A 17,297-nucleotide genomic window follows, 5' to 3' on the forward strand; every position below is an offset into this window, starting at 1 on the left:
CAATTCTACAGCACACCAGGGTGAACTGTCTTTGCATATGGGGCCATTTCCATTAAACACATGGAACTGACCCATCTTGAGGGGCTAGGGCTGTGTCTGGCATTTGAAAAGAACTTAAAATATGTTGAATAAAACAACTATTTTAAAAAATTTCAAAGCAAGACATATCACCAAGACAGAGAGGCTGAAAAAAAAAAAAGGATTTAATATACCACCAGATGAAACCCACAAACCATAAACCAATCCCAAAGTCTGACGATTTGGGGGCTAATTTCAATGTCTTTCAATACACCAGAGTTCTTAGCAAGGGAAATAAAAACCAGTTCTTTCTCTGATTTCTTCCTTCCTCACCTCTTCTGAATTTTGTAAGGCATTTCTTTGCAGTCTTTCTCTTTGACTTCAGGATAGACTTTATGACCTTTGGTTAAATATGACTCTTTCTTACCCTAATAGCTTCCCAAGGAAACGAACCCTCCAATGTCTGCTGTAATCTTTTATGTACAACGCTACCTGGAACCCTTTGTGTTCAGGCAACAAAGAACTATCATTTCCATTAATTTGGGAAGAGAATCATATGGGGATATATGTTCCATTTAAAAAGGGAAGGTAGATGCTGGGTGCTGATACATCGGGTCTCCTCAGCCTCCACTCAAACACCAGACTCACTTCTATTGCTCTGCAAGGAGAGGTTTCAGATTTGATTCTTTTCGTGTGTGTGACCCAATGTCTTTCTATTTTAATGTCAGCCTGAAAAGTCAGGGGAGGCATATAACCCCCCTCTAGCCAGTCTGCTAGGTGACTTCTCAGGGGCTCCACGTAAGCCCTACGTGACCTTCCTATTACTTCCGCCTTTCTCTACAAGGCAAGTTCTTTCCACTAAAGATCCTTGTCGGTTCTCATTGACACTTTGTCTCTTGTCATAAGTAATTAAAAAGGCTCCAAAAGATTCTTATCTTTCAGAGAAATCCTGTCTGTGCAGAACTCCCCTGCACTCACATTCCAAATTACATTCAGGAAAAAAAGTGTGTTAATAATGCTCCTAGAGAGTTCCAGATCTTACTCAGGCCTAGCCAAGAAAAGAAAGGACCTGCTCCTTCTCATATCCCATCTCAAATGAACCTTACAACATTCTGAAAGGTGAGACGATGAAAGCTCAGAGAATTTCAAATAATTTGTGGGACTTTACAAGGTTAATAGATGACATGGCTGGGATTTGAAACCAAATGGGTTTAATTCCAAAGCCTGTGCTTTTTCCATGATACCACACTGTAAGTTATCCTGGGTGGGGGTAAAAAACGACCTTTTCCACTGCTTCTAGAATATGCATACTAATTTCTTGAGTAACGCACTAGACGCGTGACAGAGGCTTTTGCTTCCTTGATCCTTGTGATGAAGTGGTGTCTCTCCTAAAGGGTGGTGGAGAAACAAGGCAACCACTAGGCAGGCAGGCAGGGGAGTGCAAATTCTCACAGCTGAAGTCTTTCTCTGCTCTCCATCTGAGGAAAGGACTCTGGGCAAGCTCGGGGAAGAGCCCCCGGCTGAACTTCCACTAGGATGACCTTTGGATTCACGGACAAAAAGCTTTCAGCTTTGTCATAAATACCTAAGGAGTAGAGAGATATCTGGCACATTTCAAATATTGTTCCAACTCGGGGTGGGTATTCAAGAGTTTGTCAGAGTTGCATTCTACATCTAAGTGTCACCTGGGTATAGCCAAAATTCACAAGCTGGGGTATTAGTAAGAATCTGTAGTACAATTTTGTGTGTAGCCTCAAATTCTTTATCTATTAAATGAGGGGGTTGTTTGTATGACCTTTAAGGCCCTTGTAGCTCAGAACGTCAGTAGCTTTGTACAGCAATTTATGTATGTGTATGTTTATGTAATATTTGGTCATCTAAATCTCCCCATTTTTTTCTTCTTTTTTTTTTGTCTTTTTTTTGTGTGTGACCGGCTGCACCGCCCTCAGCCAGTGAGCACACCTGCCATCCCTATTTAGGATCCGAACCCGTGGCGGGAGCGCTCCAGCGCTCCCAGCGCCGCACCCTCCCGAGTGCACCACGGGGTCAGCGCTCATTTTTTCTTCTGAAAGGAGTATTGACATTAGTACCATTAGTGAGTAATCAAAATAAGTCCACAGTCGAGAGGAATAAATAATCAAAGGAAAATATTGCACTGTATTCTCAGGGTAAAGTCAGGTAGCAGGCAGGGGCCACTCAGTCATACAAATGGGATCTGCAGTGATCTCAGCTCAGAGGAGGTAACGGGACAAGAGACTGTATGTGTAAAAGGAAGAGCTTCAAGGGGATCCATAGTAAGAAAGGCCGTGCAGTGAGGGCCATTAGTCAGGAGTGTGGTGGAATTCTGGTGGGGGGAGGGGGAGTGCAGTCTTCCTGTGCCCCAAGAGGCCGGGGGTGATGCAGGAGCTCGGGGCCCCCATCTAAGTCCACGTTCTCTCAACAATGACAGTCATGCATGCCTGAAAGCAGCCAATCTCCACTAAAAATATATGTTCCTTTCCTCAAATGAGACACAGTAGACATTAGAAAGATGGAATTATTTTGGCTACCAAACTGTACTCAATATCTGTCTCTTCCATGATGCTATATGAGATAGGCATGTCCACGCGAGAAAAGTAACTAAATCTCAAGCATGGCTTTTCAGAAGCAAAGCAAGAAATCCCTCCAAGGAGTAGGTTACTGGAGTTGCTCCACCATCATGCAGAAGAACCATTCACCTGTTCAGCCTTTTGCAGCCCCCAGGGTCTCTGCAATAGAAGCTGGAATTTAATAATGGTGAAGGTGATCTCTCCTTTGAAAAATGCACAGGACATGGCCAATTCTGGAATTTCACATGGACTGGAAGAGATGTGGCATGGCCTCAAACACCTATCAAAGAGGCGCTTTCAATAGAACAAAGCTGGTTCTGAGCTGGTTAGCACCATCCCAGGTCAGGACACACAGTCAGCAGGGACCCTGTGTAACGAGGACACCGTCTCCTGGAGGCCAGTCCTCAGGCAGCAGCTGTCCTAGGCACTTGGAGTTCTACAGGGAGGGCAAGATCCTTACTGGGATCCAGGCTCAGAAGAAAGGATGCCAGATTTCCGAACTTTTGGAGGAGGTGGGGGTGGGGCTTTGGCTTCTCTTCGCACAGGCAGTGGGGGAGCCACCTGTGCAAGCAGACACATGCAATCAGAAATGAGTCTTATCTTTCTTCCCACTTCTGCCTTCTCCTCCCCATTTCCCACATTCTGCTTTAGTTTCTAATTGATCTATCTATGCAGGCTTTGCAAGGTGGAAAGGGAAATACCTGATTTGTCCTCCCTTGTTGCCCCTGAGCTAATCATACACACATGCACATGTGCATGCATGCAAACACATGCATAAGCACACAGAGGCACACACACGCAGTACACATGCATGCACACATGCGCACACACATACATGCACTCAAGCACACATGCACACACAGAGGCACACATGCACATGCACACATACACATGCGTACACACGCACACACACATGCACACATGCACACCCAATCACTGCTATATCCCCAGCAGTTTTCCCCAGGGAAAACCTGCCAACTATAAAGCCTGGAAAACCCCATGCTGTCTTCCCAGGGGCAGGGCTGTCTGGCCACAGTCATCAGCCCTGTTTCTCTACCTACCTCGGTGGAGTTCCTCTGGCTGCTCTCGTAGGGCTTGCTCTTCGGGGGAGGTGGGGGTGGGCTCTGAGCAGTCACCAGTCCATCTGTCTGCAAAGACGGGGAGCCTAGAAATGATACAGAGTAGATGAAAGCAAAGAATTTATCAAGGAATCTCATAGAAGTTCTGCTTGCCATTGTAATATCTAAATCACTCTGGCCAATCAAATTGCTAAAGCCACACTCTGTGGTTTCCACGGACGGAATGAAGATTTCTCACACAACAGCGTAGCACCCGTCATTCACAAGAAGGCATGACAAGAAGTTCTGAAGCAAAAATTTCATTTTTGGTCCAGAGTTTTTCACTGTTAAGCTGAAGATGAGAAGTTTCTGGAACTTAACTCTGACATAACCCAAATGCTTAGGACAATATCCAGTTCCTCCAGGAAACCTTACATGATTATCTCTAACTCGTGGTGACTACTGTCTCCCACCTATCACTGACAGGTGTATCCCCCATTATGCCTTTGTACTGTGGGTGCCTCGCAATTCTGCTCAGGCCTTGGGTGTTGCTGGTTCCCCGAGCCAGACTGTCAGCTGTAAACAGAATGGAGCTATACTGTTCCCTGTACATGTCTGCCTACCCAATAATTAGTTCATGAGTTACTGGCTTCCTGTTTGGTCCTAGTCCAAATCTACCTCTTTTATACCTTCACAACTGGAAAAGGGTCATTAAGACCCTATGGCTCATGATACAGCAAAGTTTAATGAGTCTGAGCAGCCCATGGCATCCTGGGCAAACTCTAGTCTAAATGTAGCATACTCAACTCCCACTGAACTGAACCAACTTTACAACAGTCTCCTATACGTTGTGGCTGGTTTAATTTAAAATTTCCCAGATTCATAAACATGCTCTGTTCCCTAGTAAAAAGAATATAAGGGATGTAGGAGATCTTACTTAGGGTCCTGGCAGCTTTAGGAGTAAGTGGGGGTGGGCTCAAGGGCGTTGACTGGGCAGGTGGAGCACCATGGAACGGCGTTAGCCGGTTGTCCACCAGCTGGAGACTCTTCGGCCTCTGTGCTCTTCTGGTTGGGCTCTAGTACCAGAGGGGAAAGCAGAAAAAAAACATGGTGAGGAAGGCTGAACACAACAATGTTCTTAGCAGCCTCATCTGCTGAGCAGAAACTTGTAGAAGGACACAATTCGAGGAGCCATGTCTAAGCGGACCACGCTGTCATGTAATGGGCATCCTGGCAGAGATACTAACCGGGAATCACCGAACCATTGACTATTTTCTGGCTGGCCACGGACTTGATTTTGACTGCAGCTGGATTGTGTCATTTATGTTGTAAATAAGCCACCCCGATTCTCAGGGAAAGCTGGTCTTGCCATACTTAACAACTTGATGTGGCTTATGAAAGAAAAAAAGGACTTTTTTTTTTTAAGTTAAAAGAACAGAAATGACAATGTTTGGATTGACTCATGGAACATAGTGGTGAAAACCACGACTCCAACTATCAACCCACATGTTTATGTTGTGGGTACAAGACCTTGTGCCAATATTGATTTAGACTTGACATTCTCTATACATGCTTTCCTTACCACAATGTACAATCTGACACTGCCACAGGCTGCTGTGTCCTGAGACAGGCCAGGTGGCTTCTACCTGGTGACTCACTGCTATGGAGTGAACGGGGATGTTCCTGGTTTACGGGGTGGAGCCATGGGCAAAATGCCAGTGTTTTTTTTTTTTTTTTTTTTTTTTTTTTTTTTTTTTTTTTTTTTTTTTTTTTTTTTTTTTTTTTTTTTTTTTTTTTTTTACCATCAGATCAGGTTCTGGAGCTTTCTCTGCAATGACCTGGGACTTGCTCAGACTCCAGTCTTTTCTTTTGAACTTGCTGATCCGGTTCTCACTGTCCTCTTTGAGGGGCAGATCTTCAACTCTGGCACCTGACGAGGCCCTGCGCTCCAAAAGTGGCTCCAGGATGGACCTGTCATCCAGGAACAAAGAGGAAAATCACAAAACACTGACCTCCTGACAGTCAAAATTCACTCCAAAAGGATCAGAAATTAATACTCCTCAACCTAATCCAGACCCACGAATTCACTCTCAGGTTTTAAATCGGAATTTTCAATTGCCGACTGAATAAATATCTCAAGGCATAAATGTACAAAAATGAGACCACCAAATGACTGGAAGAAAATATTAAAAATATTTATCTTATCCCAGGAAGAGAATGTCTTATTAAATATACAGGCAAAGATGGAATCCATACAGTAAAAGATTAATAGGCAGCTTTATGAAGCAGATAATGGCACATGCTCTGAAGCCAGACAGCCCGAGTTTAAATTCTACCTACACTTGTTGGGTGACCTTGGGCAGACAATATTTTTATACTTCAGTTTGCTTATCTGCAAAATGGGGGTGATAATAATACCCACTTCATAGTGTTGTTACAATATGCTTAGAATAGTGCGTCGGCATCTGTGAGAGCTCATTAGATGTCTGCTAATTATAATGACAGATTTCAAGCACCATAGTGAAAACTGATTCATTCCAGAACTATGATTAGATGCTATTCGTAGGGGGAAGAGTGCAATGAGAAACAGAACAGTCTCAAAATGCCTCCCCATAAGTTACTTATTAATACAAAAGGAAAAATAGGAACTACAGGGAGAAGAAAATACACAAAACCTTAACCAAGTGATCAACTCATATCACCAATAAGGGACAAATGAACGTAATGAGCTTCTGGACATGATACCTGAAAAAGATACAACATCACACAAAAATATATAACCTGAATCCTCAGCAGGGGGAAACATCAGACAAACCCAAATTAAGGAAAATTCTATAAAGTAACTGGGCCGTAGTTCTCAAATATGTCAATATTATCAAAGATGAAGAAAAGCTAACAAGACTATTCCAGGTTAAAGAAGATTAAAGAGACAGGGCTAAATATAATATGTGATCCTGGCCAGATTCTGTACCAGAAATTGCTCTAAAAGACATTATTGGGACAACTGACAAAACTGGAATATGGATTAAAGTATTGCATTAACGTCAAAGGTCCTGAATTTATAACTGTAGTGCAGTATGTGGTTATATAAGACAGTCTCCTTGTTCTCATAGCATGATATGTGTCACATACAAAAAAGCAATCTATGGAGTCAATGCAACCCCTATCAAAATTCCAATGCCATTTTTCACAGAAATAGAAAAAACAATCCTAACATTCATATGGAACCACCAAAGACCCCAGATCAGCCAAAGCAATCCTGAGCAGAAAGAACAAAGCTGGAGGCATCACACTACCTGACTTCAAAATATATTACAAAGCTATAGTAACCAAAACAGCATGGTACTGGCATAAAAACAGACACATGGACCAATGAAATAAAATAGAAATCCTAGAAATGAATCCATGCATTTACAGTCAGTAAATTTTTGACAAAGATGCCAACAATACACAATGGGGAAAGGACAATCTTCAATAAATGGTGTTGGGAGAACTGGATATCCATCTACATGCAGAAAAATAAAACTAGCCCCTTACCTTTCACCATATACAAAAAATCAACTCAAAATGGATTAACAACTTAAACTTAAGAACTGAAACTATAAAACTACTGGAAGGAAACATGGGGTTGAAAAACTCCATGACACTGGTCTGGGCAATTGATTTTTTTGGATATGATCCTAAAAACACAGGCAACAAAAGTGAAAATAGGCAAATGGTATTACATCAAACTAAGAAACTGCTGTACAACAAAGGAAACAATCAACAGAGTGAAGAGACAACCTACAGAATGAGAGAAAATATATGCAAACCATATATCTGATAAGGTGCTAAAATCCAAAATATGTACGAAACTCAAACAACTCAATAGCAAGAAAACCAATCACCTGATTTTAAAGTGGGCAAAGGATCTGAACAGACATTTCTCAAAAGAAGACATACAAATAGTCAACAGCTAAATGAAAAAATGCTCAACATCACTAATGATCAGGGAAATGCAAATTAAAACCAGAACGAGATATCACCTCACACTTGTTCAAATGGCTATCATCAAGAAGACAAAAGATAACAATTGTTGGCAAGGATGTGGAGAAAGGGGAGCCCTCCTACACGGTTGGTGGGAATGTAAATAGTACAGCCATTATGGAAAACAGTAAGGAGTTTCCTTAAAAAATTAAAAATAACTACAATATAATCCAGCAGTCCTGGGTATATATCCAAAGGAAACAAAAAGAGGATGTTGGAGAGATACTGCATTCCCCTGTTCATTGCAGCACGATTCGCAATAGCAAAGATACGGAATCAACCTAAGCGTCCATAAGAGAATGAATGGAGATGCACATGAAATACTACTCAGCCTTAAAAAGAAGGAAATCCTGTCATATGTGGAGGACATTATGTGAGTGAAATTAGCCAGACACAGAAGGACAAGGACCTCATGATCTCACTTATATGTGGAACCTAAAAATGTTGAACTCACAGAAGTAGAGTAGAATGGTGGTCACCAGGGGCTGAGAGCTGCGGGGTGGGGTGGTTGGGGAGATGTGGTAAAAGGGTACAAAATTTCAGTTAGACAGGAGGAATAAATTCAAGAGAACTACTGTACAACACGGTCACTACAGTTAATAACAATGTATTGTATTCTTGAAAATCACTGAGAGTAGGTTTTAAGTGTTCTCACCACCAAAAATAAGTATGCGAAGTAACGCACATGTTAATTAGCTTGATTAGCCATTCCACAATGTATAAGTATTTTAAAACAACAGGCTGTACACAATAAGTATATACAATTTTTATTTGTCAATTAAAAAAATAAATTAGAAAAAAAGCAGAGCCTCCAGAATATAAAAGGGGGAAAAAAAGTATAAACTGAATCCTCAGCATGAGGAAACATCAGACAAACCCAAATTAAGGGAAATTCTATAAAATAACTGGCCCATAATCCTCAAAAGTGTCAATATTATAAAAGACAAAGAAAGGCTAAGGAAACTATTCCAGATTAAAGAACATAAGAGGGACACGGTCAAATGCTGTGATCCTAATTAAATTCTGTACCAAAAAGTGCTATAAAAGACACAATTGGGATAACTGACAAAACTGGAATATGGGTTGTAGCTTAAAGTATTGTGTCAATGTCAAATTTCCTGAATTTATAACTGTACTGCAGTACGTGGTTATGTAAGACAATCTCTTTGACCTTATAGCATGATGTTTGTAACCTACTCTCAAATGGCTGAGTGGGGTGGAGTGCGGGGAAAAGAGAGAGAAAGAGAGAGAATATGGCAAAATGTAAAAAAAAAAAAAAGGTATTACATCTTTATTACGGGTATGGCTTATAACTTCTAAATGGGTATTTAATAACTCTTGGTTTGATTAAAAGTTAGTAGATTTTGCTCCATAAAAATCAAAAGTTTGGAGGGGTGAATAAGCAGAGCACAGAGGATTTTTAGGGTGGTGAAACTACTCTGTGTCACACTGTGTCAAAACCTGTACAATGTGCACCAAGAGTGAAAGGTAATGTAAACTAGGGACTCTGGGTGATAATGATGTGTCAAAGTAGGTTCTTCGCTTGCAGTAAATGTACCACTCTAGTGTGAGATGCTGATGGTGGGGGTGGCTGGGTGTGGAGCTCTGCTAAGCTAATGTCTGGAATCCTGCTCACAGCACCAATTGTCTAGCTCTTAATCCTGTTCGAGATGCCAATTGTAAAGCTACTCGACCACGCCAGTTGTCGGGCTCTTTTACCTGCTGGTAATCCTGCACCGACTGGGCCAATTGTCGAGCTAAGGCTGGGTCTGGAGCTCAGAGACCCTCAAGCACGTTCACAGACTGGGTCAAAATCCTTCACATGCCAGGCTGGGTCCCCAGACCCCTTACATGCAGGTCTATGAGCTAGGTAACTGGCTAAAAGGTCCTTGGAAGCTGCAAGTTGGAAAGCATGGCTGCACCGGAAGGACTCCCAAGGCAGATGCCCAAGGCAGACACCCACCTGCCTGCTTCACTAAAACTCCTCTCTCTCTCTCTCTCTCTCTGAAGAACACAAGAATAGCAACAAAACTAAAAAGATACATTGGTGCGCATGTGCACTAACTCCACACACACACACACACACACGCCCACGCACGCACACGCACACACACGCGCACACACACACACAATTTGCTTACAAAGGATGTGCTAAAACCACACCCAACTGGACCTGAGGTGAGGCGAGGGCCCTGACCAAACTATTCTATTTTCCCAACACTGGGCATGTGTGGGGCAGGGTAACACGGGACTCTTTTGTACTTTTTGCTCAATTTTGTGCTGAACCTAAAACTGCTCTAAAAAATGAAATCTTAAAAATAAAATCAAAAGCTTTGGTATGAAATAAGACAATACATAAACAGCTGTCAGCTCTTATTTTTTAAAAATGAGAAGATTCTGTTTGGCAGAAAGTATCATTAGTAAACTTAAAATATTTGCTGTGTATATGCTAGATGGAGGGTAAATGTTTTTAAAACATAAGATTGGTATTTGTTTGATACCAAGAACCATAAAAGAGTTCATCTCCTGACCTGGTAATGTGTGTCTTCTAAGAATGCATCCTAAATAAATAATTAGAAAGCTGTATGTACAAATAGGTTTGCTACAACTTTTAGTAATGCAAATGTATTTTATATTAATACAAGCTAAATATTTTTGTATTAAAATTTATACTGAACTTTTACAATTGTTTAAAAATAGTTACACAGCTTAAATATTCTATAGTAGGAGAAGGATTAATTATGGCACATTTGTATGATGCAATGGTCTATTGCCATCAAAGATAATAATAAAAACTGATAATAATAAAGATTGCATGGGAACATGGAAAATGCTTATAATACAAAGACAAGGAACTTCAGATCCTCATACCAGCCGGCTGCCAGGAAAAAAAAAAAAAAAGGAAGGAAGAAAAACAAAATGCCAACCAATGCTAAAATGGGAGCTATGTAAAGATATCTATGTCAATGGGAAAAGGATGTATAAATAATTTAGGAAATACTAAATATTTGATTTCCAGGTAGGTTGCCATTTGAGCAGGTTATTTTAATGATACAGTTAATATAATATGGAATTTAAAATTCATAAATAAATGGTGACTTAACTGATCACTTATAGTCAACATTATCTTAAATACTTAATGATGTCTTAAATACTCATCATTTATACTAAATTAAGCAGCAGGTCACAAAATGGTACATGCAATGCTTTTCTACTTGTATAAACTGTACATATTCTTTTTGTATTAACAACTAAACTTGAACAGTGGTTACCTCTGAGTGATGAGGATAGGAAATATTTTTTTCTTTTAAAAGTTCTAGTAGTTGAAAAAATTTCTACATGTATATATATAAATTTTGTAATTAGTAAAATATCATTTAAAAAGGGTAAACTTAAGCAGAAAGAACATGACTATAAATTTACTCCTTTCAAATATTTTAAATATGAGCATATGTTAAGGCATTCCATGTTTTTGGCAAGGAAGACCCAACATCAAAAAGTCATAAGTTTACCATGATTCCAGTAAAAACAGCAATAGAATTTTAGATAAGGTAAACCAAAAGTGAGCAATGAGCAAAACCAGCCAAAGAAATTCTGAAAAGGAATACTAGAAATTAAAAACATTTAAAATCTACAGTAATTAAAACTGCATAGTACTGATGCATGAATAGACAAATAGTTCTAGGAAATAGGGAAAAAAAAGTCCACAAACTAAAGAACATACAGAAATTTGATTTTTGATAAGACTGGCATTTCAAATTAGTAGAGAAAAGATGATTTGCTCACCAAATGTTAATAGGAAGAACTGGGTAGGTGTTTAGAAAAAAAAAAGTTGGCTCCATAACTCACACCTTATATTAGAATAAATTCCAAAGAATAAGCAGATTTAACTGTGAATAGTAAAAACCTAAAAGTCAAGGAAAAAAAAACCTAGAACCTTTTTTTGTAATCTTAGAGTGCAGAAAACCTTTAATTGTGACATAAAATAAAATATTGGTTTATTTGACTACATAAAAAAAACAGCATAACAAAAAATTAGAAGCAAAAAGTTAGAGGTCAAAAAATGAGAAACTGGGGGAAAATATTTCAACTCATACCACAGACAAAGGGCCAATAATCCAACAGAAAAATGGACACAAAGTATTTGACCACAGTTCACGGAAAGTAAAACACAAACAGCTACTAAACAAATGAAAAGATGACCAATTTCATACAAAACAAGAGGAGGGAAAAAAAAAAGCCTATACAAGAAAACATTTTCTATGTGATAATACAGTTTGGTGGCAAGATTTGGGTAACCGGGCCCTCATGTTATGTTGCTGGTGAGAGTGTTAGTTGGTATAATCTCTATGGAAGTTGGTTTAGGAATAACTTTCAAAGTTGCAAATACATATCTCTGAGCAGAGCAATTTTACTGATGGGATTTTTCTCATATTGATACACTTGCACACGTGGCAAAATAACTTAGGCTTAAGGTTACTCCTTGCCATACTGCTGTGATTGTGAAAGAGTGAAACCAACTAAACCTCTATCAGCAGGCCATGGTGAAATAAATCATGACATAGGCATACAATGAGATGCCTGCCGCTAAAAGAAAAGAGGAGGCTCTTTATGTTCTGAAATGGAATGATTTTCAAGATATTTTAAATGGAAAAAAAGAAGGGTAAAGAGAATGCCACCACTCATAAAAAAGGGTGGAGAAGAACATATACATTCAGGCATTGCTTATGTACCCATAAAGAGCTGCGGAGGGATCCTGAGACCCTGAATGTTGACATCAGCTGCCTTTGGGGAGTGGTACTGGTAGGTAGGAGTCAGGGATTGAAGGGAGATTTTTCATGATATATCCCCTTTTGTAGTTTTGCAATGTCATTTCAGGGGATTATATTACCTATTCTCAAAATAAATATAAGTTTTAAAATTATTTTAAAAAATTGAAACAATAAAAAAATGAGGCAATGGGGTGCTAGGATTACGGGTGATTTTTTTTTCCTTTTTCATCTTTAGTCACTGTTGACATCATAATGTGACTAATGATATTCCTCATGAGGAAGACAATGAGAATGACCCAAAGGCTGATAACCCATGCACTCTAAATTATTTTGCTCACAGAAATGATGATGTGCCTACACTGACCAGGTCTCGTTTTTGGTGACCATAGGCAAACATTAGTCAGGCATTACCCTGCCCCTCCTGGAGATTCAAGGTCAAACCTTACCCATCTGATCCTGGTCTGGAGGGAGCATTATCGGATGAGTTGGAAGAGGTGGAAGCCACAGACGAAGTGACCGAGGTGACAGACAGCCTCCGCAGCGTGGAAGACATGATGTAGGGTAGCATGATAGACCCCGTACGGCTTTGCTTCCTCTCAGTCAAGGTGGGTGGCTGAAAAACACGAGATCCCTTAGGGTTAGCAGGCCTGGGGCTCAGACCACGTGATCTGACGCCACCACCATGTTTGTGGCCAGCCAGTGTCTACTGGCTGGAACCCCATTCTAGTTGGCTGATCCCAGCGCTCTGTCCATTGTTAAATATTTAGAATACCTACATTCTTAGTTATAGACACAACTAAGACTAAACAAAAAGTTATCATCAGATATATGATATATGAGAGAGGAAAAACTACGATGTGCCTTACCTACCAACAAAATAGCAAAACCATCTATCTGTTTTTCTTAGCTGCTTCTAGCTTTTGAAAAAAATGGAATATTGGCCCAAGAGAACATTTTTAGATTGAATCTGTAGACCTGAAGCTTAACCTGGTGAATGTTAGGAAGTTTAGGAATACTGATCTACTTCCACAAGAAATGTCACCAGTAAGATTATCCCCAAATGCTGCCATCGTAAACTTACTTATCAGTATTGGCCTGGTTCTAATAATGACTAAGCTTGTTAAGTCAAAGACACAGTCCTTGCTGTCTAGGAAATTGTGTGCAAAAGGCAAATGATCCAATGGTCCTAGAAGAAAACTCTTAACTAGTAGCAGGAGGCAAATTCTTAGGAAGGCAGGGCTCTGATGACTAAAGGGGAGGGTAAATAAGATACTCTTGAGGAAATTCTAGTGGAGATGGACAAACGGGATTAGGGGAGAAGAGAACACGAAAAGAAATCCTTATCAGTATTGGCCTGGTTCTAATAATGACTAAGCTTGTTAAGTCAAAGACACAGTCCTTGCTGTCTAGGAAATTGTGTACAAAAGGCAAATGATCCAATGGTCCTAGAAGAAAACTCTTAACTAGTAGAAGGAGGCAAATTCTTAGGAAGGCAGGGCTCTGATGACTAAAGGGGAGGGTAAATAAGATACTCTCAAGGAAATTCTAGTGGAGATGGACAAACGGGATTAGGGGAGAAGAGAACACGAAAAGAAATCCAAAGCTCTGATTTGAGGAAAGAATTTGAAAATCAGGGGTTCAAGAAAAAGACCACTAAAAATTATAGGGTGAACTCAAGGAAAACAGAGCAGATAAATGAAGCGAGAACCAACTGCAGAATCAGCTGTGATTGGAGAGAGAAGGTTAGCACATGTACCCTTCCACCCCGCTTCTCAGGAGCACGAAAGAAAATTGTAGCTGTGAGGAATGAGTTAGAACTGTCAAAAAAAATTTATGAGATCAGCTACGTGCACTGAAAAATGTAATTCATAATTCTTTCTCCCCTTCAAAGGTGTGAAGACTAAACTTTTCATCAAAATGGATAATAACAATTTTAAAAAATTAAATGCATCAGGCTAGATAGGACAGGAATAGCCAGGGTCTGGGATTAGGGAAACTTCAACTTCCAGTACAGTGGTTCTCAAAGTGTCCTCAGACGAGCAACATCAGGACCACCTGGGAACCTGTCAGCAATGTAAATACCTGGGCCCTACCCCAGAGTTATGGAATCAGAAACTCTGGGTATATGGCCCAGCCACCTGGATTTTCACAAGCCCCCTGGGTGATTCTGATCGTCGTTTAAGTTTGAGAACCTCTGTCTAGCACAACGATGGCTCAAGGTCATCGGGGTCAGAACATGCTCTTTCCCACTTGTCCCCAGTATTTTCATGCCACCCCTAAGCTATTACGATTCACTGGCATCTGGAAAACTGACCAATGTCATAGAAGGTAAAAGAGACTAGAAACAGCACGGAGGCAGTTTGGACAAGGCTCACCAGTGTTATGACCCCATAGAGCTTTTCCACTTTCTCCTTGAGTTCCCGGAAGCAAGTGGACAAGCGGGCATGCAGCGGCTTGAGCTGTTCCGTCAGCTTCTCCCCGTGGATGCGGATCCCCTCCGTCAGCAGAGGCATCTGGAAAGAGGGCGTAAAAGGAATGAGATGTGGCTCAGCGAGTGGGATCATTCAGATTTGGAGGGTGGGGAAGGGTGGGTGTGGGGTGCACAGGTAAGCAGGTAGACGCAGCACTATGCCGTGAGGATGCCACTTCTCAGTTTAGGGCTTGGGACTGGATGTGCTTTGGTCAGTGATGTGGAGAAACACCCACGGCAAGGACCCAAGGAGGACCTGAACTGGGGAATGGCAGACGGACAAGGCAGATCTCCTGAGCTCGGGCATTTCTGTGGGCGAGCAACTGACAGTGTTAAGCCTCAGACCGAATTTGGTGATTGCATTTGCTACCATTGCCCAAAGGGAAAAAAAAATGAGGCCAACATCTCTTAGCTGGAAACACAGGCCATGAAACAAATTTCTGGACTGTAATCTTGTATCTAAGAGGGCCCTGTCAACACTGGGCAGTTTAATTGAATGCCATTCCTAAGTGGCTCTGCCAAACAAAGAAATACATTGACAGGCTATGGTTCCATAAGTGTTAAAAAAAGAAAAAGTAACCCTGAAAGTGGGCCTGTAGACATAAGCCCCAGAGAACATCTTGGAGCCCTGCGCTGCGGCTGCCCATGGAGCATAGAGGACAGCTGCCCAGGTGCCCACCTCCAGTGCCACATACCTGCAATGCTATCAGTCGCTTCAGCAGCTCAACCTTCTCCTGGTCTTCAGGGTGCTCCTGCAAGTACTTCTCTGTAAAAAAAGCCTAAAAGCAGAGCACATGCAACGTTAATGAGAACATTAATGAGAACATTTTCTGTGCATTTGGCCCTAAAAGGGATGGGGGGAAAGGCTGGAAAGGTGAAAAATGACTTCTGTTCTGATAAACCAAAAATGTCTAAGTAAAAATTAGAAGATGTTTTGAAAATATTAAATGCTGGCTACCCTTATTATTATCTGTCAGCACCATGATCATCAATAAACATTCAAGGCCCCTCCCCAGCTGAGGCTCTATAATAGGGAAATAAAACCCAAACTGAAATTCCAAACAAAGGCGTTAGACAGGAGGCCATTTTAAAGACAGAATTCATTATGAAAGAGAAACAGAAATTTGCAGCAAACGCTTCTGAGTCCAAAACAGGAGTTATATGTTTTCTCTCCGGTGTTAACCTTCACTTGTCAAAGTGCTTCAAAGACCAGCCTTCAAAGTTCCCCCCACTCTCCTGCTCCCCTACTGTGAAAGCTAAACCCCATTATTATAGGAAACCCAAGAGCTCCGGAAACTACAGGATACAGTTACAAAAGTGATCGGCTCATTCTGTGTGGCAAACAGAGTATGGGCGGAGACTCTTCACCTTCTGGGCAGATGTTATGGGCTGAATTGTGTCCCCCAAAATTCATGGCTTGAAGTCCTAACCACAGGTGCCTCAGAATGTGATTTCACTTGGAAATAGGGCTGTTGCAGGTATAACAGGCTAAGATGAGTTCATACTGGAGTAGGGTGGACCCCTAATCCCATATGACTGGAGTCCTTGTAAAAGGGAAATTTGGAGACAGATACACGTACAGAGGGAAAATGCCACATGAAGAGATGCAGGTAGAAGATGACCACATATGAGCCAAGGATTGCCAGCAGCCTCCAGAAGCCAGGAGAGGCGTGGCACAGATTCTCCCACCAGCACTTAGATGGAGCCAACCCTCCGAGTCCTTGACTTTGGACTTCTGGCCTCCAGAACCAAGACAATAAATTTCTGTTGTTTTAAGCCATCTAGGTTGGGGAATTCTATTATGGCAGCCCTAGCAAATGAATAAAACAGAGAATATAAAATATATGTACCCCAAGTATAACAAAAAGGAAGCATGACAAGACATTAACAAAGCAGCTCATTCCAGCCAGAATCGTATTTAGAGGGGTCTGTCAATACAAAATGGAAAAGAAGTATTTTCTTAAGTCTTCATTCACTTCTACCTTTCAAATACATGCAGTTTAAATTTTTCAAAGTTAAAAAAATTTTTTTGATACATAATAAAATGCATGAAAAGTTCCCAAAGCATTGGTTGAGTCAGGGAACATCAGAGTAGAATGCCCTGAAATGCATTTTTCTAGCTTCACAACAGAAGGGCTGATGCATTACAGCAAACAGCTCCTGTGTTCTTCTCACCCAGGCCACAGAATAAAGAGTTGGTTTAAAATCGGTCATCTGCAACAAGTGTGGAATGATGGGCATTCCAATTGATTGCAGTAGGTCATGGTGATTAATGAGTTTACCTTTTTCTTATGTTTAGAAATGTACAGTCATACATATTAATTAAAAGTACAAATCAGTATTTTAAGCCTAAGTTATTAAAATT

The 17,297-nt window shown here is 40.8% G+C and overlaps 1 protein-coding gene across 1 annotated transcript; it reads right to left on the minus strand.

Moving 5' to 3' along the window:
- Positions 1-3,062: 3,062 nt before the first annotated feature.
- On the minus strand, positions 3,063-15,707 carry DOCK5 (dedicator of cytokinesis 5). Its single transcript, XM_008586956.1, has 7 exons — positions 15,628-15,707; positions 14,838-14,975; positions 12,909-13,075; positions 5,467-5,635; positions 4,602-4,740; positions 3,668-3,771; positions 3,063-3,167 (listed from the first exon to the last, which is right to left on the minus strand). Exons 2-7 carry the CDS (start codon positions 14,973-14,975, stop codon positions 3,063-3,065), a joined length of 822 nt encoding a protein of 273 aa, XP_008585178.1. The 5' UTR covers positions 15,628-15,707.
- Positions 15,708-17,297: the final 1,590 nt, after the last annotated feature.

Source organism: Galeopterus variegatus, unplaced genomic scaffold (genome assembly GCF_000696425.1).
Source record: "Galeopterus variegatus unplaced genomic scaffold, G_variegatus-3.0.2 Scaffold4184, whole genome shotgun sequence".
NCBI classification, from domain to species: domain Eukaryota; kingdom Metazoa; phylum Chordata; class Mammalia; order Dermoptera; family Cynocephalidae; genus Galeopterus; species Galeopterus variegatus.